General features: G+C 39.1%; 1 protein-coding gene across 1 annotated transcript in view; it reads left to right on the top strand.

Moving 5' to 3' along the window:
- Positions 1-26,098, top strand: part of PPEF1 (protein phosphatase with EF-hand domain 1) — a gene marked incomplete at its 3' end in the record, with an annotated part of 145,810 nt that overhangs the window by 36,181 nt on the left and 83,531 nt on the right. Inside the window, exon 4 of the mRNA XM_007467404.1 lies at positions 24,604-24,731. Within this exon, the coding sequence (XP_007467466.1) occupies positions 24,604-24,731 (128 nt within the window). The remainder of the gene's footprint in view (positions 1-24,603; positions 24,732-26,098) is intronic.

Raw genomic sequence — 26,098 nt, 5'->3', positions numbered from 1 at the left:
TTGTCAAAAATCAATTGACCAGGGCTTCCCTGCTGGCGCAGTCGTTAAGAATCTGCCTGCCAATGCAGGGGACACGAGTTCGATCCCTGGTCCGGGAAGATCCCACATGCTGCGGAGCAACAAAGCCCATGTGCCACAACTACCGAGCCTGCACTCTAGAGCCCGTGAGCCACAACTACTGAAGCCCACGTGCCTAGAGCCTGTGCTGTGCATCAGGAGAAGCCACCGCAATGAGAAGCCTGTGCACCACAACGAAGAGTAGCCCCCGCTTGCCGCAACTAGAGAAAGCCCGCACACAACAGAGACCCAACCCAGCCAAAAATAAATAAATAAATAAATAGATAGATTTATTTTAAAAAAAATCAATTGACCATAAATGTCAGGGTTTATTTCTGGACTCTGAGTTCTGTTCCATTGATCTATATGTCCATCCTTATGCCAGTACCACACTGTCTTGCTTACTGTAGATTTTGTAGAAAGTTTTGAAATTGGAGGTGTGACTCCTTCAACTTTGTTTCTCTTTTTCATGATTGTTTTGGCTTTCTGGGCCCCCTGCATTTCTATATGAATTTTAGGATCAGTTTCTCAAAAGAAACCAGCTGGAATGTTGATGTGGATTACGTTGAATCAGTAGATCAGTTTGGGAAGTGTTGTCATCTTAACAGTTAAATCATCTGACTCATGAACACAGGATAGCTTTCCATTTATTGAGGTCTTTAATTTCTTTCAGCCTTGTTTTGTAGTGTTCAGAGTTTAAGTTTTACTCTTCTTTTGTTAAATCTAGCCCAAGTGTTTTATTCTTTTTGATGCTATTATAAATGGAATTGTCATTTTAATTTCATTTTGGGGTTGTTCATTGCAAGTGTACAGAAAAACAATTGATTTTTGTGTATTGATTGATCTTGTATCCTGAGACTTTGCTAAACTCATTTATTAGCTCTAATTGATTTTTAGTGGATTCCTTAGGATTTTCTATTTATAAATCATGTCATCTGCAAATAGACGAAGTTTTGCTTCCTCCTTTCTATTCTGTGCCTTTGATTTCACTTTATTGCCTGACTATCCTGGCTACAGTCTCAGTCACTGTTAAAGAGAAAAGCAAGAGTAGGCTTCCTTGTCTTGTTCTTAATCTTAGGGGGGAGGCATTCAGTCTTTCACCTTTAAGTGTGATATTAACTGTGACTTTTTTGTGGATGCTCTTTATCAGGTTGAGGAAGTTCATTCCTAATACTAGTTTATTGATTGTTTTTTTTTAAATTAAAAAGTGTTACTTAATTTTGTCAAATGCCTTGTCTACATGTATTGAGATGATCATGTAGTTTTTGTTCTTTATTCTATGATGTACTGTACATTAATTGAATTTCAGGTATTGAACCAACTGTATTCCTGGCATAAATCCCACTTGATCATGGTATATAATCCTTTTTTTTTTTCTGTTTGCAGTTGCCACCTGGTTTTATTGAAGAGGTCTTGCATGCATTACCTTTATAAACTCTATTTTTTTCTCTTTAGTTGAAGTATAGTTGATGTATAATATTATATAAGTTTCAGGTAAATAATATAGTGATTCACAATTTTTAAAGGTTATACTCCATTTATAGTTATTATAAAATATGGGCTATATTCCCCATGTTATACAATACATCCTTGTAGCTTTTTTTTTTTTTTTTTTTGCGGTACGCGGGCCTCTCACCGCTGTGGCCTCTCCCACCGCGGAGCACAAGCTCCAGACGCGCAGGCTCAGTGGCCATGGCCCACGGGCCCAGCCGCTCCGCGGCACGCAGGATCCTCCCGGACCGGGACACGAACCCATGTCCCCTGCATCGGCAGGCGGACTCCCAACCACTGAGCCACCAGGGAAGCCCCCTGTAGCTTATTTTATACATAATAATTTGTACCTCTTAATCCCGTAAACTCTATTTTTTAAAAAATATTTATTTATTTGGTTGCACGGGGTCTTAGTTGTGCCATGCGGGCTCCTTAGTTGTGGCACGTGGGCTCCTTAGTTGCGCCTCACTGGCTCCTTAGTTGTGGCATTCAAACTCTTAGTTGTGGCATGCATGTGGGATCTAGTTCCCTGACCAGGGATCGAACCTGGGCCCCCTGCATCGGGAGCGCGGAGTCTTATCCATTGCACCACCAGGGAAGTCCCTAAACTCTATTTTTTTAAACAAGCACTGTTTTACTTATTCCTGAATATAATACACCTATATTGATGATGCATGAAAATACTGAGAAAGCACAAATGCTCCGAACGATAAATGTGGTTTTATATAACATGAAGTAATATGTATGATGGTTTCATTCATTCATTCTGCCAGAAATACTTACTGAGAACATAGCAGGCACTGGAGTCTCTGTTCCATGCTGAGAATTTACAGGGGAATATGAAGGACGAAATCTCTCCCATTTTAAACATGAATCTAGATAAAAGCATTGAGGGGTCTTCCTGGTTACGTGGAGACTTTTCTTGTAATTTTGGGTGTCTTGATATCTTCTGCCAGCATTCAGTAGGTATTCTTTGAGAATTGTTCCACAGGAAGATGGATTTTTGATGTATTTGTGGGAGGAAGTGAGCTCCATATCCTTCTATTCTGCCATCTGATTCCTCTCCTACACTAGACTTTTGAATGTTGTGAGGGACAGACTTTATCTTAGATGATTCCTAGTTTAGGTTAACAGATAGATGATCAGAAATGGAAACTAATTTCAGAAAATAGCATATCCTTGATACTTTTGTATTCTGATCGTATATGTTATGTATAGAGCTCTTATTATAGAGTGTAGCTTCTTTCATCCTTGGCACATTGTTACCATCATCTTGGGAGAACACCACAGGAAAACTTCGTATCGTTTCATGAGTTGATCTTGTGGCCAAGGTTATCTGATGTTTCTGTGAGCTTTTTTTCCCTTGAACTCCTCAGTGGTCATAGTGAGATGTGATTGGCATTTATCCCTGTGCTTGGGTGATCAAATAGTCATGCACCTTTGAACGTCTTCGAGTGAGCAAGTGGCCAAAGGTGCACGTTGAGGCATCATGGCAGATGGACACCAGCCTCCTCCCAGTGTTGGCAGGTGGTCTGAGCTTTGTGGCCGGTGGGAAGCGGTTTATGAGAAAACATGCTTAGGCAAGGCTACAGGAAGGGTGCGAGCTTCTGTGCCCTCTCCAAGCCACCATGAGTTCACCAACCTGGAAGCTCTCTATGTAATCCTTTTTATATGTTAGTGGATTCAGTTTGGTAGTATTTTGTTTCAGATTTTTACATCTGTATTCAAAAGAGATGTTGGTCTCTATTTTTCTTTTCCTGTGATGTCTTTGTCTAGATTTGATATCAGGGTAGTAGTAGCCTTAAAAAATGAGTTGGAAAGTATTCCGTCTCTTCCATACTTTAGAAGAGTTTGTGAAGAATTGGGATTAATTCTTTAAATGTTTGGTAGAATTTGTCAGTGAAGCCATCTGGGCATGGGCCTTTCTTTGTGGGTAGTTTTTTGATTACTTATTCTACTCTTTACTTGTTATAGGTCTATTCAGATTTTCTATTCTTTTTCAGTAGTTCTTTTTCAGTCATTTTCAGTAGTTTGTGTCCTTTTAAGAATGGGTTCATTTCATCTAAATTATTTATTAGCACATACTTGTTCAGAGTATTCCCTTATTCTTTTTATTCTCCCATTATCTCTTGTTGAATATATCAATCAATGTTTATTATAATTTCATAATAATAAATCTGCTGAAAACTGATATACTGTGTTTACTTACATTTACCATAAAATGTTTTTCTCATTCAGAATATTGTAAGATATAGAAAAGCAGTTGGAAATAATTAATAATTACTCATCAGTCTACTACCCAGTTTTTTTTGGTATAGTATATATGTATTTTTTTAGTGTATATTTTTGATCACCCTAAATAATAATTTTTTTATAGCCTCGCTTTTGGCACTAAGACATTGTTATGTAAACATTTCTCAAGTTGTTATAAATGTTTTGTAAACATCATTTTAGCCATTACTAAATGTTTCATTAGTGGATAGGCCATAATATAGTTAATTATTCCTCTAATATTGGACATTTTTTTGTTTACTAATATAAACAACACATTGAAGAATTTCTTCATGTAAATATTTTTCCTTATTTTGGATTATTCCCATATTCAAGTGATTAGACATGAAATTTCTGTGTCAAGGGCTGTGAATGTTTTGAAAGGTCTTGATAGAAAATAATAGTTATTATTTCCTTATTACTAACTGTATTCCAAAGAGTGTGCTACATATATTTTACTTAATCCTTACAATAAACCTGAGTAAAGTGTTATTGCTTTTTGTACTGATGAAGAAGCTTGTGCTCTGTAAGGTCAGCACTTGTCAAGGTTATATAACTAACAATTGCCGGAGTTGGGATTTGAACCCAAAGTGTTCTGACTACAGTTTTTTTTGCCGTCATTCATTACATGCTTTTATCGTGACTTCCAAAGTTGCTGTACTTGGAAACTCGCTTTAATTAAATGTACTTATGTAAAGTACCTTTTATTTGCATAGTGCTTTTATAGTTGGACAAGTCCTTTCACATACATTTGATCTTTACAACCTGTGAAGGGTTGTTCTCAAATTGCAGAAAAGGAAACTGAGGCTTTGAAAGGCAAAGTGATTTGCTTAAGAACACATAGCTAGTAAGTGGCAGAGCCAGGCCTAGAGCTTACTTCTGACTAGTGTGAAGGGTTTTTCCCCACGTTGGTCATTCAGCCCCACCACAGTTCTCTGCCTCTGGAGTATCATGGCATTTTTGAGAAAGAGTAGCCTGCATATAAAATTGAGACTATCCCTTTCTTATGGGCTATCCCCCTTCCATGTAGAGAAGTAGCATTGTTGTATTATTATTGTTATTGTTGTTATTTTGATTCTTTTGTGATATGCAGTAGGGAAGAGAGTAATAACAGCTGTCATTTATTGAGTGCCTACTACATTTATTATTTCTATTTCTTGCCAAAACTCTTGGAGGAAGCTTTAATTAATTTCTTTTTCCACGTGAAGAAATCGAGACTAGTCATGTCTCGAGACTAGTCATGCCCAAAGTCATGTACTAGTTGATGGCTGAACCTGAATTGGAACCAGCTTTGACAGTTTCCAAAGTTCATGCTCCTTTTGATATGCTGCCCTGACTTGTAAAATTGGAATTTATCCAACACCCAGAAATTAAACATTGCAGTTCCCTTCTTCTGAACTTCACTTTACACTTAAAATTTTATACTGATGGGTTTTGAATTAATAATCTGTTGCCTTTTTTTTTTTCTTGTAGACCACTTTGAGAACACTATATTTTCTTTTATTTTTTCCCTTGAGACCACTTAGAAATGCATTTATTCATTTTCTCTAAGTGCTGCAAAGGCTACCTAGCATTTTTGGTTTTGAAGTTTGATGCTTTAAGCTATGACAAATGGAAATTTTCTCTAATGGACATTGTTCTTCTAAAAAATATTTGTTCTGTATTTTTGCTTAAAAATTTAAAAATACTAAGCAGCAATCTGTTAAAAAATAAAATTCAACTTAGCAAATTTGAAGATCTAATTGACTTTATTGAATGATTCATGAATCAGGCAGCATTCCATCTAAAAAATAGAAAGGAGCTCCAAAAAGCTGCAGAAAAGGAGAGGTTTTTAAAGGCAGAAAGGGAGTGGGACAAGGAAGTCAAATGAAAAGAACGGAATATTTCAGGAAAGTTCACCTTCCTTTGGGGGAAGACAGGGGTCTATCAGGTTGGTTACCTCACTACTGCTGGCCAGGAAATACCCACTGGATAAGATTACATTCCTAGGAGAGGCTGAAACTGCAATTAGGTTAGGTATTAAGTCTCAATTTGACGAAATGGAGTTTAGCACAAGTAACTCCATTTTGGGCCTGTTGTTTCTTTTTTAATAATTCCCCCTTTTTCATCAGACTCTCAGGCTGAAAGGTATGATAAAAATGTAAAATGTTAGTGCCACTCCCAGCTACTGCTCTGAGTTCTCACAATTTTTGTTGATCTTTTGTGTGCTATTCACAGATCATAATGTTATTTGCTTAATCTCTGTGATACAAACAGGCCACAACTTCAGTTTCACAATTTTTAAGTTGGTCATTCTCTTTATTCCTTTTCTGATGTTCCGGTGTTAGAGAGATCATTTGCTTGGTGGTGAGTGGCTGCAATCACGCATTTAAAGCTTTTGAGAGGGGACTTCCCTGGTGGCGCAGTGGATAAGAGCCCGCCTGCCAGTGCAGGGGACACGGGTTCAATCCCCGGTCCAGGAAGATTCCCACATGCCGCAGAGCAACTAAGCCCATGTGCCACAACTACTGAGCCTGCGCTCTAGAGCTAGAGCCCATGCTCCGCAACAAAAGAAGCCACTGCAACGAGAAGCCCGTGCACTGCAACGAAGAATAGCCTCTGCTCACCACAACTAGAGAAAGTCCGTGCACAGCAACAAAGACCCAACATAGTCAAAAATAAATAAAATTAAATCTTATTTTAAACAAACTTTTGAGAGAATACAGTGTAGCAGGGAGACTACTATGATTATGATAAACAGGATAATTCCCAGTGTTTGGAGTGTACTTCGAAGTCATGGTCCCCAGAACCCAAACCAATCAAAATCAAATAAGTCGAAGAAAGACCCTATTGAAGGAGTCACCTTTTTAAGTGACTTGTTCAGTGATCGTATGTAGCTGAGTTTCAACTTCCCCAGAAATGTTAATCCAGGTGCAACAGGTGGTGTTGGCCACAGCAGACACCTCCTTACAAAGCTAAAAGATAATCTAGGGTTATCCAATTATCAAAAACAACTTGGGCCGGAGAGTCTAAGGATTTTCACTGAGCAGCTATTGCTTTATCAACAGATTCTGCAGTATCTTCAAGAGTTAAGGAGAGGTTCCTGATCGTAGCCTCCTTTGCATTTACTTCTAACCAGGGCAGCAGGCATCTGCCAAAGAAAGCAAATCCTGAATCATGAAAGCCTCCTGGTAGGTTCTTTCTAACTTGACAGTGCAAATTCAGGAGAGTTGACCAATGAGGTGTCTCTGTGGACAGTTAGGGGCGCAGTTAGGTAACCGAAGAGGCATTGCCGAGTTATGCGCCAGCCATCTAGGTATTCATAGGCCCAAGGAGAATGATAATCACCACAGACAAAATTAAATCCTGTCAGGGCACAAAGCACTCCCACTAAGCTAATACTATAAATGGACAGATCAGTTTTTTTGATAATGACAAATCTAGCAGTGAAAAGTTACCCCCCTTAGCAATGGGCTGGGAGATACAGGTGATGGTGTTACCTTTCCAGGCCAATGCCAGGGTAAAGGAAAGAAAGAGAAGAAGAAAGCGTTTCATGTTTAAAGTATGAAGTCTTGATCCAGCATCTTGGGAGGAAGCAGTCCACATTGATGTCAGCTACGTCTCTTCTTCGTCGATTTGGTTGGGAGGTCTCTACCATTTGTGCAGGGCCAGATGTCCGGTGGAGCCGTCTTCAGCTGTGAGATGTGTCCCCAAGGTTCAAGTTCCTAAAGTTTGGCTGCCATCTGGGTAGTGAGGAAGACCTGGTATAGTCCATTCCAAGGAGATTCAAGGGCAGTCTTTGTTCTTAGTGATTCCAAATCAGAAGGGTAGGAGAAAATGGGAAACATTAGTTTGGTGAGTTATAGCCAGGTATTTGAGGAAACTAGAAGAATTCAGGATCCGGTCTAATTTACAGGTATTTAACAAAATCTCAAAGACAATTATCAGGATTAGAATCTAATATCTACAAAGATGTAAACATAATCTTTATAACTACCTCCATTTTTGAAAAACACAGATAGGGGCTTCCCTGGTGGCGCAGTGGTTGGGGGTCCGCCTGCTGATGCAGGGGACACGGGTTTGTGCCCTGGTCCGGGAGGATCCCGCGTGCTGCGGAGCGGCTGGGCCCGTGAGCCATGGCCACTGGGCCTGCACATCCGGAGCCCGTGCTCCGCGGCGGGAGAGGCCACAGCAGTGAGAGGCCCGCGTACAGCAAAAAAAACCCCCCAAAACAAAGATAATCACCGTAAAACTAATTTATTTGCGTTATACTTGGCCTGATTATTTACATAGGTGTAGCAAGAGTAGTGCTTGACCATATGAGTTCTTTTTAAGACTGCTTTGCTAGAACCTTGTATGTAAGGTACCAGGTCGATTTTTCCAAGGGGCTTTATTGGCTCCATAAAGTCAACCTTAGTTCTTTAAAGCTATCTGGTCATATCTGAGTCTATGTACATCTCTCTCAAATATAACATTCCAGTTAAAGTTTTGGTAATATAACCAGTGTTTCCAATTGTGTCCTGTTGCAAGGAGAACAGATTCTCATTGGACTTATGTAAGTCACTAACTATTTTGCCATAAAAAGAATATTCAGGAGTTTCCAAATTCTGGAGGGATCAGGTAGGGAGAAAAAGTAAATGTTTCATCTTTGTTTACAAAAGTATACTTTACCAAATTGTTGTAAGTCATAGATAGCTTAAGAGAAAAAGTTTCCTCAAATCTGGAAAAACAAAACATTAAAGAACCAGTAGTGCTTCAAGCAAGAAGGAATAAAAATTATAATCACCCTTTTCAGTTCATTCAGTCCCATATTATTAATTCTTTTTCTGCTTTAATCCAGTTTTTTTCCATTACTTCTAGAAATTCTTATCCAGTTCAGTTTATGATCTTAAAGTTATCAGAAACTTGTGTTTGCCGGAGTCCTTTCCATGAATCTCCTTGAAGATGAGGCACTTTTGCAGCAACATCTTTGCAAAAGCATCTGAGTTAAAACAATAATTGTCTATAAACGACAGAAAACTTTAAAAAAATGCCCATTGTTAGAGATCTGATGAGAGTTTATTATAATAGAATTAGCAAGGAAATTTGTTTATTTCTGTGACACTCAATATTGTAAAATGATAACTGGAATTATGATGATAACATTATACCAGGACATACATATCAGACTTTAGGAGTTGCATATAGTTTCTGGAACACTTATAACATATACCTGTGCAACTACAACATAAAGGCTTAGTATTACTTTTTTTTTTTAATAGATTATTTATTTATGCTTTGGGTCAATTATGAACTCTCTTTTTTATTTTAGCATTATATGGCTTGGCAAATTTATAAATACTTTTTATAATTTTTTATACTTTTTATAATTAAATTTTCTCTTAGTAAATTTCTCAGCATGGCAGAAACCATGTTTACTAGGAGACCCAAATATCTTTAGTTTCCCTGTAAAAGGAAGCCCAAAGTGGATAAATCTGTGTTCAATAATTAATATTTCAGTATTCTATCTTATTTGGAAATGATCTGGCTATTCATTGACTGTCCATCATTTAATTTAACTTAACTTGGCAAAACTTTAAGTTTTCAGGTTACCAAAAAGATTTGGAGAAACCGTTTAAAAAGTTCACCTAAAAACTTTTATTCCATTTACATCTATTCAATTTATTTATTTCACTTAATTTATATAAGTGCTTAATTTCTTTGAGCCAATTAAATAGAGCTCTTTTACAAATTAATTTTGGCAATACCCTCTGAAGGTAGAAAATACCGTACATCTACAATACATACATAGACACACATAAATAGACAGTTGCAAACAGGGACCTTATAGCTTCTGTTTTAAAATTACTGCCATGAATCAGGTACAGTAATTGACTAGTTGTAAAATAAGTTGAATGAATCTAAGTTGTTTATCTGGTAGATGGAACAAGTTAAGGTTATCTGCTCAGATGGCTAAAGCACTTTTACTAATATTTTTGGGGAAGACACTTAAAAGATTTTTTATTTGCCTAGGTTTCAAACGACCAGGAATGAATGAATTTGGGTCATTTGTAGAGATGTGGATGCATCTAGAGACTGTCATACAGAGTGAAGAAAGTCAGAAAGAGGAAAACAAATATTGTATATTAACGCATATATGTGGAACCTAGAAAATGGTACAGATGAACTGGTTTGCAGGGCAGAAATTGAGATACAGAAGTAGAGGAAAAATGTATGGGCACCAAGGGGGAAAAGCCACGGGGGGTGGGGGGGGTGAATTGGGACATTGGGATTGACATGGAGACACTGATGTGTATAAAATGGATGACTAATAAGGAAAAAGAAAAATTTAGTGCAGTTGAAAGTAGGGTTCCCAAATTAAACAAACTGAATGGGACATCTATTTTAATTGGTACGAAGAACCTTACAAAAGGCTTCAGGACCCCAGAATAGCTTCATTGAAAAATTCATTGAAAAAGTCTAATGAAAAATTAAAGACACAAGAGGTACCTAAAACAAAAGACTGCAGGACAGACGCAACTTTTACTACTCGCCTCTATCGTCCTTTATTTGAGTACTCATTCTAGTAATCCTCAGTCTAAATTGTCTTCCCTAAAGAGACTACAAGACCATAAATGAAAGTCTGCCCAGTTATAGGCCTTACATATACCCCCATATCTACCCTTGAAGGAGGGCCCCCATATGGACCTCTCTCAGAGTTGATGAGACTCTGAGGGACTTTATGGTAAACTGCTATGTTATTCCCTTAAGCAGCTAAGGGAAACTAAAATTAAATTAATGAAAAACCTTGATATCTGGTAGATACTGGAGCTACACCCTCTACTTTAAATCCCCTTGGAGCCTGCAAATGGGATCCTGGGAAAACTGGCAGAAGCCAGCTAAGGGTGAGAATTCTTACCAGAGTCAGCTCTCCCAGATCTCTGTCTGTAGTACCCAAAAAGAGAAGAAAATAGAATAGTTTTTGCACCTTCTTTGGGGATGCCTCTTAAGTGCAAGGCGTTGTTCAATACTACCAAAAATATTTACTGCTTGTCCCAACTGAAAAGTGACAAGATATTTAAAAGGATTTTTTTTTTTAAGTAGCTCTGTGGTCAAAAGTTGGTCAGAAACTGGAAGCTGATATTCAGAGTCTGATAGGAATATTTCTTTTAGGTGTCCTCCACTAAACCAAAATGAAACTATGTACCCAGAAGGAAAGGAAAACCTTCTAAAGCCTTTGTGAAAGGATTTACCAAAATCTTCCAAAGGAAAAGAGCTCTAAGTCCAGAACATAGAAATCTTTTTTTTTTTGCGGTACGTGGGCCTCTCACTGTTGTGGCCTCTCCCGTTGCGGAGCACAGGCTCCGGACGCGCAGGCTCAGCGGCCATGGCTCACGGGCCCAGCCGCCCCACGGCATGTGGGATCTTCCAGTACCGGGGCACAAACCGGTGTCCCTTGCATCGGCAGGCGGACTCTCAACCACTGCGCCACCAGGGAAGCCCACGTACCACATCTTCTTTATCCATTCTTCTGTCGATAGGCATTTAGGTCACTTCCATGACCTGGCTATTGTAAATAGTGCTGCAATGAACGTTGGGGTGCATGTGTCTTTTTGAATTACGGTTTTCTCTGGGTATATGCCCAGTAGTGGGATTGCTGGGTCATATGGTAATTCTATTTTCAGTTCTTAAAGGAACCTCCATACTGTTCTTCATAGTGGCTGTATCAATTTACATTTCTATCAACAGTGCAAGAGGGTTCCCTTTTCTCTACACCCTCTCGAGCATTTGTTGTTTGTAGATTTTCTGATGATGCCCATTCTAACTGATGTGAGGTGGTACCTCATTGTAGTTTTGATTTGCATTTTTCTAATAGTTAGTGATGTTGTGCAGCTTTTCATGTGCTTCTTGGCCATCTGTATGTCTGCTTTGGAGAGCTGTCTATTTAGGTCTTCTGCCCATTTTGGATTGGGTCGTTTGATTTTTTAATATTGAGCTGCCTGAGCTGTTTATATATTTTGGAGATTAATCCTTTGTCCATTGACTTGTTTGCAAATATTTTCTCCCATTCTGATGGTTGTCTTTTTGTCTTGTTTGTAGTTTTCTTTTCAAAAGCTTTTAAGTTTCATTAGGTTCCATTTGTTTACTTTTGTTTTTATTTCCGTTACTCTATGAGGTGGATCAAAAACGATCTTGCTGTGATTTATGTCAAAGAGTGTTATTACTATGTTTTCAGTTAAGAGTTTTGTAGTGTCCGGTCTTAACATTTAGGTCTCTAATCCATTTTGAGTTTATTTTTGTGTATGGTGTTAGCCAGTGTTCTAATTTCATTCTTTTACATGTAGCTGTCCAGTTTTCCCAGCACCACTTGTTGAAGAGACTGTCTTTTCTCCATAGTGTATCCTTGCCTCCTTTGTCATAGATTAGTTGACCATAGGTGCATGGGTTTATCTCTGGGCTTTCTATCCTGTTCCATTGACCTATGTTTCTGTTTTTGTGCCAGTACCATACTGTATTGATTACTGTAGCTTTGTAATATAGTCTGAAGTCAGGGAGTCTGATTCCTCCAGCTCCGTTTTTTTCCCTCAAGACTGCTTTGGCTATTCGTGGTCTTTTGTATCTCCATACAAATTTTAAGATTTTTTGTTCTAGTTCTGTAAAAAATGCCATTGGTAATTTAATAGGAATTGCATTGAATCTGTAGATTGCTTTGGGCACATGTTGGAAGATTTTTAATCACAGTTTCAATTTCATTACTTGTGATTGGTCTGTTCATATTTTCTATTTCTTCCTGGTTCAGTCTTAGAAGGTTATACCTTTCTAAGAATTTGTCCATTTCTTCCAGGTTGTCCATTTTATTGGCATAGAGTTGCTTGTAGTAGTCTCTTAGGATGATTTGTATTTCTGCGGTGTCTGTTGTAACTTCTCCTTTTTCATTTCTAATTTTTTTGATTTGAGCCCTCTCCCTCTTTTTCTTGATGAGTCTGGCTAATGGTTTATCAATTGTATCTTTTCAAAGAACCAGCTTTTAGTTTTATTATGTTTGCTATTGTTTTCTTTGTTTCTATTTCATTTATTTCTGCTGCGATCTTTATGATTTCTTTCCTTCTGTTAACTTTGGGTTTTGTCTGTTCTTCTTTCTCTAGTTCCTTTAGGTGTAAGGTTAGATTGTTTATTTGAGATTTTTCTTGTTTCTTGAGGTAAGCTTGTATAGCTATAAACTTCCCTCTTAAAACTGCTTTTCCTGGGCTTCCCTGGTGGTGCAGTGGTTGAGATTCCGCCTGTTGATGCACGGGACACGGGTTCGTGCCCCAGTCCGGGAAGATCCCACATGCCGCGGAGCGGCTAGGCCCATGAGCCATGGCCACTGGGCCTGCGTGTCTGGAGCCTGTGCTCCGCAACAGGAGAGGCCACAACAGTGAGAGGCCCGCGTACCACAAAAAACACAAAAAACCAAAAAACAAAAACTGCTTTTCCTGCATCCCATAGGTTTTGGATTGTTGTGTTTTCATTGTCATTTGTCTCTAGGTACTTTATGATTTCCTCTTTGATTTCTTCAGTGATCTCTTGGTTATTTACTAATGTAGTGTTTAGTCTCCACGTGTTTGAGTTTTTTACGTTTTTTGCCCTGTAATTCATTTCTAATCTCATAGCATTGTGGTCAGAAAAGATGCTTGATATGATTTGAATTTTCTTAAATTTACGGAGTCTTGATTTGTGACCCAAGATGTGATCTATCCTGGAGAATGTTCCGTGCGCACTTGAGAAGAACGTGCAATCTGCTGTTTTTCGTTGGAATGTCCTATAAATATCAATTAAATCTATCTGGTCTATTGTGTCATTTAAAGCTTGTGTTTCCTTATTAATTTTCTGTTTGGATGATCTGTCCATTGGTGTAAGTGAGGTGTTAAAGACCCCACTATTATTGTGTTACTGTCGATTTCCTCTTTTAGAACTGTTAGCAGTTGCCTTATGTATTGCGGTGCTCCTGTGTTGGGTGCATATATATTTATAATTGTTATATCTTCTTCTTGGATTGATCCCTTTGATCATTATGTAGTGTCCTTCTTTGTCTCTTGTAACATTCTTTATTTTAAAGTCTATTTTATCTGATATGAGTATTGCTACTCCAGCTTTCTTTTGATTTCCATTTGCATGGAATATCTTTTTCCATCCCCTCACTTTCAGTCTGAATGTGTCCCTAGGTCTGAAGTGGGTCTCTTGTAGGCAGCATATGTATGGGTCTTGTTTTTGTATCCATTCAGCAAGCCTGTGTCTTTTGGTTGGAGCATTTAATCCACTCACGTTTAAGGTAATTATCGATATGTATGTTCCTATGACCATTTTCTTAATTGTTTTGGGTTTGTTTTTGTAGGTCCTTTTCTTCTCGTGTGTTTCCCACTTAGAGAAGTTCCTTTAGCATTTGTTGTAGAGCTGGTTTGGTGGTGCTGAATTCTCTTTGCTTTTGCTTGTCTGTAAAGCTTTTGATTTCTCCATCAAGTCTGAATGAGATCCTTGCTGGGTAGAGTAATCTTGGTTGTAGGTTCTTCCCTTTCATCTCATTAAGTATATCATGCCACTCCCTTCTGGCTTGTAGAGTTTCTGCTGAGAGATCAGCTGTTAACCTTATGGGAGTTCCCTTGTATGTTATTTGTTGTTTTTCCCTTGTTGCTTTCAATAATTTTTCTTTGTCTTTAATTTTTGCCAATTTGATACTATGTGTCTCGGTGTGTTTCTCCTTGGGTTTATCGTGTATGGGACTCTCTGTGCTTCCTGGACTTGTGGCTATTTCCTTTCCCATGTTAGGGAAGTTTTCGACTATAATCTCTTCAAATATTTTCTCTGGTCCTTTCTCTCTCTCTTCTCCTTCTGGGACCCCTATAATGCGGACGTTGTTGCCTTTAATGTTGTCCCAGAGGTCTCTTAGGCTGTCTTCATTTCTTTTTATTCTTTTTTCTTTATTCTGTTCTGCAGCAGTGAATTCCACCATTCTGTCTTCCAGGTCACTTATCCGTTCTTTGCCTCAGTTATTCTGCTATTGATTCCTTCTAGTATACTTTTCATTTCAGTTATTGTACTGTTCATCTCTGTTTGTTTGTTCTTTAATTCTTCTAAATGTTTGGTAAACATTTCTTGCATCTTCTCGATCTTTGCCTCCATTCTTTTTCCAAGGTCCTGGATCATCTTCACTATCATTATTCCGAATTCTTTTTCTGGAAGGTGCCTATCTTCATTTCATTTAGTTGTTTTTCTGGGGTTTTATCTTGTTCCTTCATCTGGTACATAGCCCTCTGCCTTTTCATCTTGTCTGTCTTTCTGTGAATGTGGTTTTTGTTTCACAGGCTGCAGGATTGTAGTTCTTCTTGCTTCTGCTGTGTGCCCTCTGGTGGATGAGGCTGTCTAAGGCTTGTGGAAGTTTTCTGATGGGAGGGACTGGTGGTGGGTAGAGCTTTCATCTGCACTTCTTTTTTTTTTTTTTTTTTTTTTTTTTTGCTTTTTTTTGTTAGATTCCCTGGGCTTTGGTTTAGTAGAGCAGGGCTTAGCTTCATGCAGTGAAATCAGATTAGAAACAGTTCACTTCATCGGACTTCGTTTTCATTACCCGTGTCCCCTGCATCGGCAGGCGGACTCTCAACCACTGCGCCACCAGGGAAGCCCCCATCTGCACTTCTTAAATGATCTTTTCTAATTGTAAAGTTCCTCTGAATGGCAGTTGTAATTTCCCTGAGGGCTAGTAGCAGTTTGGTAAGATCCTTAGCTGCAAATGAAGTTCAATCCACATTTCTGTCCAGCCATATTTAGCTGCAAATGGGGTACAACCCACTTTTCTGTTGGCCATATTTTGGGTCCCCTAACCTGATGGTTGTCAAGCTAAGTTCCCAGGATACAAAGCAATGATCTTGTCCAATTCTAGACTATTTTTAGTAAGATTTTGTCATTTTTGTAGATATTTATAACTTCCTGGATCACAGTTTCTTTTTTTTTATTTAAAAAAATTTTAAATTAATTAATTAATTTATTTTTGGCTGCGTTGGGTCTTCGTTGCTGCACTCGGGCTTTCTCTAGTTGTGGCGTGTAGGGGCTACTCTTTGTTGCAGTGTGTGGGCTTCTCATTGCGGTGGCTTCCCTTGTTGCAGAGCACGGGCTATAGGTGCGTGGGCTTCAGCAGTTGTCGCACGTCGGCTCAGTAATTGTGGCTCACGGGCTCTAGAGCGCAGGCTCAGTAGCTGTGGCGCATGGGCTTAGTTGCTCCAAGGCATGTGGGATCTTCCTGGACCAGGGCTTGAACCCTTGTCCCCTGCATTGGCAGGTGGATTCTTAACCACTCTGCCACCAGGGAAGCCCTGGATCACAGTTTTTAGGCATAAAATAAGCATATGTGTCAGAATGTGGCACACTTAACTCCTTAGAACTTAAGGATCCCAGTTATTATTATTATTATTATTAATTTATTTTTACCTAAACCTTTGGGTCTCTCAGAGCCAAACTAATAGCTAAGACGGATATGCTGCTGGGTTGAAGACTGTGTGGTGTTTTACAGTGTACCTTGTTGCACAGGAATTTTCTTGAGGTTGGTCGGCAACCTAGTGTCAATCTCACCCATTCAGTGGCCACCTTATCCTAACACAGGAGTCTTTTAGAGTTAGGTGGCAAGCGCTCTAACAGCTTTCAAAGTGCTAGACTCGTGTCCATCAATTTTTGCAGCTTTTTTGTGGCTTCTAAGATTCCCATTAGCAGTAGCCTTTATCTACACAAAACAAGACAAACATGTACTTCAACACACCAGCGGTAACCAAGAGGTGTTACTGTGGACTGGCCAGGAGAAGATGCTGTGTGCACCACCAGCAATTCCCAAATTGGAACTGGGGAAAGGAGTGAACCAGCAGACCCCCAAAATGAAGACTGTGGACTGCACTGGGTTTCCCAAAAGGGAAAGCCAGTTAGATCAGGAGCTTCCTGCAAAGAGAACAGAAATCAGAATTGAGAGGAAATTACCCACAGCCCTCAGAAATGGTGAGAAAGAGAAATCAGAAGTGTTCACGGGTACCACACCTTTGTTTGTCATTTTAGCTGAAGACATCAGAAGTCTCCTTCAGTCCTGCCGGTGCTGCCACCAAATCTGTTAAAAAAACAAAATTCAACGGAGTAAATTTGAAGATCTAATTGGCTTTATTCAGTGATTCATGAATGGGGCAGCATCCCATGCAGAAAACAGAAAGGAGCTTCAAAAAGCTGCAGGAAAGGAGAGGTTTTTAAAGGCAGAAAGGGGTAAGATAGGGAAGTCATAAAAGGAAAGAAAGGAATATTTCAGGCAACGTCACCTTCCTTTGTGGGAAGACAAGTGTCTTTCAGGTTGATTACCTCACTAGTGCTGGCCAGGAAATTCTAGACTGGTTAAGATTACATTCCTAGGAGAGGCTGGAAGATACTATTAGGTTATGTATTAAGTCTCGGTTTACTGACATGGAGCTTAGCACAAGTGACTCCATTTTGGGCCTGTTGTCTCTTTTTTAACAGAACAATATTTCTTTAATTCTGGGAATAGCATCTAGTTAACCTAGCTGTTTAAAAAAATCTAATAATCAAACCATTCATAACTGCCCAAGGGGTCCCCTCCCTTCACCCCCACCCCTGTGTTCCCCCAGCCTCCTCCTTCCTAGTGTTAACTCCTTTACAATGCTGCATATTTAAATTTGGGACTTTCATGGAAAAACTGTGAACACCACTGTTTCCTTTATCTTTGTTGTTCTCTAAAGAATTTTCTGAAAGAAAATTTAGAGGAGCCCTTGCCATCCTTCTTGTTATTGTGTTGGAGGATTCTTGGTTATAATTGCCATCAGTCTTTACTGGCACTGTGTAGTCTAGCAGAAATCCCTGTGAGCTGGGACCTCCTTCATTTTCCTCTTCAGTGAAATGGGACATCAAATAAGATGTTCTTTAAAGTTCTTGTCACTCAAAGGACTATGACTGTACTCTGTAGCTGCAGGTGCATGTGTAGGAGTGAGGGGCATTGCTCTTCCCCTTCTGCCTCCCCCCTCACTCCCTTAGCTGATACTTCATTAACATTTTAACAGGTTCTAGTGCCTTTCCTCTTTTTTCCTTTTTTTTTGAGTAGGGGGTTTGACCATTCTGCTTTGATTTTCCCCCAACATCTTATTTTTTAAAATTGCAAACCTTCAGAGAAGATGAAAGAATAATACAATGAATATCGCATGCACTTTACCTAGATTCACATTGTTAACTTTACCATTCTCTCTCTCCCTCTCTCTCGCTCTCTCTTCCTTCTTTCTCTCCAGCTCCATTTCCCTCTCTATTTGAAAGTATTGGTAAGTTGCAGACGTTATATATTAACCTCTATATACTTTAGCATTAATGTCCTAAAAAGAGGGATATTCTCTTCCATAACTACAATACTATATATTACACTGAAAAAATTACAATTAATAGAGTAATATTCTCTAACATATAGTTCATATTCAGAATTTCCCAGTTGTGCAGAATTGCCCTTTGTAGCTGTGTTTTCCTTCCCTTTGGAAGAAGAGCTTTCCCTAGCCCTCTTGTCCCCTCCAGTCACTCTGCTCTTTCTCCTCCCTTTCAGAGAGCTTGCTCCTGAAGGGTGTGTTCACACTGCTGTCTCCTACCTTCTCATTTACCCCATCCTGTGGAATATGATTTAGACAAGTTCTTGAATGACGTTGAAATCCCATGGAGCATTTTCAGTACTTACTTTGCTTGACTTCCTGGCAGCACCTGGCACTCCTGTACACTCCCGTCTTAAAATACTCATGGCCCTTAGCTTCAGTGACAACATCTTCTCCTGGTTTACTTTTATGTCTCTGTTTTAACTGTTTATGAGGGCTCTATTTTCTCCCAACTTTTAAATATTGGGGTTCTTCTTGGCCCTCTTATTTTGTCACTCTAATGCTCTCCTTGGGTGACTCTACTCCCATGGCTTTAATTATCATCAGTACGCCAAAACTGCCATATCTTTATTTTCAGCCCACATCATATACTATAATCCCTAGTTTGTTGGCATCAGTTGGGAATCATTTTAAACAAGTACTTTTCTTTGTAAAAGGAGACTGATTTCTTCATCTGAAATTATGATCCCTCTCAATAACAATTTTCAGTTAATTACTCACTTTTTAATATGATAATGTGTTGGCCTTGAGGTTTATATAGGATTGATACTACAGACACATTTATTGCCTACATGAAACAGGCAAACAAAAAGCCAAACATCCTTTCTGTTCTTTATACCAATTAAATTCATCTTCATCTTTTTCTCTATTTGCTTTGTGATTAATCCACCTCTGCCTTAGAAATGTTGAGTATTATGAGTCTCTGACATGGACTATTTAGATATCCACTCTAGAATCATGAGCCTTTAGAAGGTAGAAAGTACTGCTGAAAGGATACGAAGTCCCATCTCTTTATTTTTTTACCAGTTTCCAGCCTTGACTAGATAATTCACAAAGAAGCCAGCCTTATAGTTGGATCCTGTTAATTATTAGAAAATCCTTTTACAGACAGGCACATATCGATTCAGTGTAAGAAAGAGCAGTACCTCAGCCCCAATTGCCAGTTTTAGGTATGCCTTGTTTTATTGCACTTTGCTTTATTGTGCTTCACAGATACTGTATTTTTAACAAATTGAAGGTTTGTGGCAACCCTCTTGGCACCGTTTTTCCAACAGCATTTGCTCACTTTGTGTCTCTGTGTCACATTTTGGTAATTCTCACAGTATTTTCAACTTTTCATTTTATTATATTTGTTATGATGATCTGTGATCAGCAATCTTTGATGTTACTATTGTAATTGTTTTGACATTTTTTTAGCAATGAAGTATTTTTTAATTAAGGTATGTACATTTTTTAGACATAACGCTATTGCACACTTAGTAGGCTACAATATAGTATAAACATAGCTTTTATATGCACTGGGAAACAAAAAAATTCATGTGACTCTTTATTGCATTATTCATTTTGTTGTGGTGGTCTGAAACCTAACCTGAAATATCTCCAAGGTATGCCTGTATTTCCCATAATCAGAACACTTTTCTATATGATTATGGCTTTATACTGCATTATCTTTTTAGTAGCTGCAAAAGACAAAAATTTAATGCTCATTATATTTGATCTTGGGTGAATGAATGTGGCAGTATAACTCAGATTAGTAATTAATAACAAGGGAGACATAAAACAGAATTGTAGTCAAGATATTTAATTTTTTTTTCTGAGTGAGGATTAAAGGTCGTTATTGAATTGTTGAATAGAACATACTTCCTACAAGAAAAAAAAAAAATATATATATATATATTTTTTTTTTGCGGTACGCGGGCCTCTCACTGTTGTGGCCTCTCCCGTGGCGGAGCACAGGCTCCAGATGCGCAGGCTCAGCAGCCATGGCTCACGGGCCCAGCCGCTCTGCGGCATGTGGGATCTTCCCAGACCGGGGCACGAACCCGTATCCCCTGCATCGGCAGGCGGACTCCCAACCACTGCGCCACCAGGGAAGCCCAAGAAAATATTTTAATGATTTAAAATGATAGTAAATCTTTTACATAGCTAAATTTCTTATACAATAATAATTTCTAAAAATTTGTATTTTCACGATAATGATTGTTTTAGAGCAATCATTCACCTGCTCCACTTCAGCAGCTCATTCCCATTTCCTGACCCCTGTGGCCACCCGGATCAGCTCCACCTCTGTGATCTTTATGATCATTATCCCATTCTCTGATCTCTCAATTTTCATTGAAACCTCTGGACTTTACCCTTCCCATGTGTCTCTGTATCCCCACCCCCTCTTGTCTTCACTTCCTTCCCCATCCGTTTCTCCCCATCTTCTATTGGCTATCACTTGTACCAGTTAACAGAATATACACAGTAATCATGTTTTAGGCCATTTAAAGGAGAAGTAATAGGTGAAATGTTTTTTCCTAGACCAATTGCTAGCAAACTTTGGCTACGGTTCCTTGATGGGAAAGCCAAGGATATTAGTGAATTGACTTGGATTTTTTCTACAAAGATAATTCAGATTTTTTTTTTTTTGAGTAGCCTTTAGAATTTGTCTTTTGTATCCAGAAGCTTCTGATTTGAGTGTTCATATTTACACGTCCTATTTTGTCCTTTAATGGTTATTTTCAGCTTTGCTACAGGCTAGGTAGGCTGCAGCTGGGGCATTAAAAAAATAGAGGGATGAATTAGAGTATTTTATAATTGGAAAGAATCTTAGAGGTCACATAATCCCAAGTTATCATTGTTCACGTGAGAAACCGAGGACCAGAGAGGTTAAGCGATTTGCCTGAGGTTACACAGTTGGCACCTGGTTGAGTTAGGACCAAAACGGAAATCTCCAGATTACAAATTCAGAACTTATTTTTATTATCCCATGTGGATGGGTTGGTGGGTGGGCGAGTATGTGGGTAAATAAAAAGTCAAAGTAATGACCTCTATTTCTTGCCCTTCTCTGACTGGAAGGCCATATGTTTCCAAGAATGATAAAACTATGATCCCTTGTCATTTGGGAAAGTGATAGTTTTGTTTAAAATATCTGTCATTGTTTTGGAGGCTGGACCTCATGCTTTCCTCTCGTTTCCCTCTTGTTTAAGAAAAATGCTTTCCAGGGACAAGGATCCTATGTTGTGTCCTTGCTCTGCAGGGATGTCAGAGTTTCTGGAGGAGCGAGCCTCAGAGGGTCCCTGCCTTGCTGCTCAAGAAGCAGGCTTTGTGACCATCTCATGTCTGCTGGGCATGTGCTGTGAGCTGTTTTTCCAGTGAAGTTGAAAGTCTCGCTGGGACAGAAACATACTCTAGCAGATGGCAGATATCTGTAAACAAAAGTAACAGTGAAAACTGTGGTCCCAGCGTTGAGGAATACCCTATTCTCATCGTGCTTTGAACAGCTGAGGTAATAGATGCTTTTCCTCCTTGCCTAAAGCCTTTTGCCACTAGATGGTTCATTCTCTTTCCAGTTCATTTGAATTCATTTTAATCAGTTCTATCACACTTGTGTCGCTCTTCCTGCTTGGATATCAGGCCCCTTAAAGTTACATTAAATATTCACTCATCCTGTTGCCTCCTCAGGAGGCCTCTGATAGCAGAATTTCAAAAGCAGAGTCTTTAAATGCCTTACCATTTTGAATATAAAACTTCTTATTTAAAGGACTGTCAAATAAACTCCTATTTAAAAAACAAAATCAAACATAAGATTCACCAATTAGCATGAAGGGAAACGCAAGACAGGAAGTTTTAACTAAACAGTAATTTCACTCATTCATTCATTCAACAAATATTTATCAAGCATCTACTATGTTCCAGGGACTGTTCCAGACTCAGGGTACACAGCAGCTAACCCAATGGACCAAAATCCCAGCCTTTATGGAGATTACATTCTAGTGAAAGGAGACAGTAACAAATGAGTAAAATATATGCTATATCAGATGGTGATAAGTGCTGTGGAGGGAAAGAAGGAGATAGGCAATGGGGGATGGGTGCCATTTTACAAGGGGTGTTCAGGAAAGGCCTCACGGAGAAGGCAACGTTTGAGCCAAGACTGTGGACTCTAAGGAAGTGAGCCCTGTGCGTCCTGCTTGGCATGGCTCTTCTGCTCCTGGCTCTTGGGTTCTGAGGTGGTAACCTGTTTGTTCACACTAGTTTGTGAATTTTTTAATGAAATATTATATATAATTAGGAAGTCTTTGAGGGTACTAGAAGTTGCTAGCCTCTCTGAACCTGAAGTTTCCTTATGTGTAACGTGGAGATGATAATACTTGTGGGGACTAAATGTCTTGTAGTAGACCATTAACGTATGGTAGCTACTTTGTTCTACTGTTAATTATAGAAATAACACTAAGCTTGATTTTTTTTTTTTTTTTTGGTGTTGCTAATACTAAGTAGAAGAGACTTTAGTGATCATTTATTCCACTACGTCATTGTGCGGACAAAGAAAGTGAGGCACAGAAAAAGATCAATAGCTCTATGGAGGTTAAGAGGTTGAGGGGTGGGTGCAATTCCTTGCTGTCCATTTCAACTTACTGGCTAAGTGCCCTTAAGTAAGTTAGTCTCTCCCAGCTTCACAGTATGGTGAGGACTGACTGCAGAGATGAGTCCATTGCCTGGCCCTCAGTAAGTGTTCAGTAAATAGCCCTGGAGCAGTTCCGTTGTGCTCGGTGAACAGAGCCCCTGAGCTGAGGCTTGCTTGGTCATGACAGTGACTGTCCCACAGAACAGACCTTTCAGGTGAACCTGGGCTCCGCATGATGATATGGTGAAAACACTTGAGATTTAAGACATGGTACTACCAATTATTCACGTTGTGATATTGAATGTCACTTGATTTCTTCTCCCTGTGGTTTTCCCTATAAAGGTAATAGTACTTGACCTTACGCCTATTTCCTGGGGTTTTCTGAGAGCTGAATAATGAAACAAGAGTCTCTGGAACCCAACAGCCTTGGAGAAGCTCGTAAACACACACCCTCAGATGAATAGTGTATACTCGTTATACCACAGCAGTACTAAGCCGAGAGGCTGGATTGCTGCTTCAGAACTCAAATTGTTCTTGTTGGAGTTAACTCTTAATTCTTATGTGCTAACTGGGAAAAATTATAGCATGAATAAAAGGAGCCAGCTGGTGTTGATTAGTCGTCACTCTAAAAGTTGAGAAAGGCATAAGAGACTATATTTTAAATCTCATTCTCTCTCACCTGATTTCTTTCTTCAAAACTATGAAGCTATAGGATGATTCAAAGGCTCCCAGCCCCAGAAGAGAGTCAGTGTGCCTGAATAATCCACAAACAACACAATACTTGTCACTATAGTTGCCATTTATTTAGTAAATGCTTTACCCTGGGCACTGGACTAAACTCTTCACCTGTAGTATCTCATTTCATCCTCATAGTAACTCTGTGAAGGAGGGAGGTGTGTTCATTTATCCATCTGTCTTTTATCAGTTGAATCGCAGGTGGAGAAGGTGGAGTGAATCGTACTTCTCAGTATGTTGTACGTTGTCATCATTGGTCTGCGCAAGGCCCTTTCTTATGGTAGTTAGTTCATTAGTTTATTCCCTTTTAACCATATACTCTATGCTCATTCATTCACCCACCCCCCACAAATAACCAATCTCTTATTTTTAGTATCTTTTCCTTTCTGTATATTCTTACGAAACGTATATTGTGGTTTCGTGTGTGTGTATTTTAAATTTATATAAAATGGTATCATGTTACATTCCATTCTGTCTCTAACTTTTTGATAACTGTTCTAACTGAAGCACTATATTTTGAAGACCCATCCACGTTGCTATATATCGCTTCCAGTTGTGGCATAATATTCCATGGTGTACACCCACCACAGTCACATCTCCTTCCTAGCAGTGGGCAGCCAGGTTGCGTTGGTGTCAAACTCCCTACGGCCGCCAACAAAGAAGCATTGTATCGCCGTATGTCTCCTTTATGGACTGTGTGAGAATTGCTTCAGGGTGTATAATGAAGAATGGAATTGCTACTTCATAGGGCGTACATAGACTTCACATAGTGCCAGACGAGGAAACTGAACCCCAAATCACAAAGACAGTAGTCAGCAGAGTTGGGATTCAAATTCAGGCTCCAAAAATGCTACTCTGGATGGCTGAGTCATCATTATTCCTGAGTATTTGAGACTTGAGGACATTGTACAAAAACATAAAGGAACGTCTCGTTGTCTGTAGTTTTTATGTTCTTAGAACCTAGGAATCCAGGTGGACTGATTTTTTCTGAAGCACTTACCTTCCCCCCGTAGCTCCACAGTAACTGTTTTTCTTTCCCTTTCGTATCCTGTGGGTCTGCAGCACTAAAAGCCGCGTTGGTCATCCAGAACTGGTACCGAGGTCATAGTGCTCAGTTGAAGACCAGACAACGCTATGCCCTCACCATCTTCCAGTCCATCGAATATGCTGATGAACAAGGCCAACTGGAGGTCTGTTTTGCAAGCTTGTCTCTTATTTTGGTAAAATGCTTCCCTTTACCCCTTTTATTGAAAGAATGAAAGTCTGAGTAGTGCATTTTAAGCTGAGGAACCTTGGTGAAAGACTTTTATAGAAGATATAGTGACATTGTTTTGGAACTAGCTACTGAGAGAGTATGATTTGGGAAGAGGACGGTGTTTTTCAGTTCTGAAGTTCATATTTTTAAGAGGGCTGCCAGATGTCTAGTTAACTAGTAAAAAATGGTCTTATTCTGTTTTTCTGGTATGTGCCCTAACAGTAAAGTTGTTACTTTATGAAGTAAAAAAGTTACTTTAAGGAGTTAAATAAATGGAAGAATTTCCTGGGAGCAGGGAGCAAACATATGAAAATTCTAGAAGAGAATATAAATGGGTGAGGAAAGACTTTGTCAGGCTTGCAAAAGCGGTATGTAAATCCAGCTTTACTGCTTTTTAATAGAAAAAAAGTACTTTTAACAATAAAAAGATCTTGGAAAGATCTAGTATAACATATTTGTTAATGAAAAAATCAACTTGTGGAACAATATGAAGTTTTATCCCATATATGTGAAAGAAAATGAAACATACTGTAAAAGTCTGGAAAAAGATATACAGAAAGTATTTACTGTGGTTATTTCTGGGGAGAAGCATGGTTGGTGGGTGGAAGGGGACTTCTCATTTTCATTCTGTATCATTTGTAGTTTTCAACAATCATATATTTATAAATTTAGCACATAATAAACATAATTAAAATAAAAATAATAAATAAAAATATTTAAAATAATGAAAATTTCAAAAAGGATTAAAGAAATTGCTGAATTTATTCTTGGTAGCTATAAAAATTATATACTATGATTCAGTCAGGTATTCCTTTAGCAGTTCACAGCATTGACTGTCCTTTTAAGTACTGTAGAATATAGTGATGGAGACAAAGGGAGAGTGAGCTCTCAAATTGATATGCTTTGTACACAGACATTGCAGTATTAGTACATTCTTTAAATATTGAGTCTTCTATAGTAACAAATTTACTGGGATGAAATTCACCCATTTAAAGTAGAAAATACGAGCCTGAACCAAGATGGTGGAGTAGAAGGATATGCTCTCACTCCCTCTTGTGAGAGCACCAGAATCACAAGTAGCTGCTGGACAATCATTGACAGGAAGACACTGGAACTCACCAAAAAAGATACCCCACAGGGCTTCCCTGGTGGTGCACTGGTTAAGAGTCCGCCTGCCGATGCAGGGGACACGGGTTCGTGCCCTGGTCCAGAAAGGTCCCACATGCTGTGGAGCGGCTGGGCCTGTGAGCCGTGGCCACTGAGCCTGCGCGTCCGGAGCCTGTGCTCCGCGACGGGAGAGGC

Source organism: Lipotes vexillifer, unplaced genomic scaffold (genome assembly GCF_000442215.2).
Source record: "Lipotes vexillifer unplaced genomic scaffold, Lipotes_vexillifer_v1.1 scaffold318, whole genome shotgun sequence".
Taxonomy (NCBI): Eukaryota; Metazoa; Chordata; class Mammalia; order Artiodactyla; family Lipotidae; genus Lipotes; species Lipotes vexillifer.
This window is presented reverse-complemented; position numbering and strand designations above follow the sequence as displayed.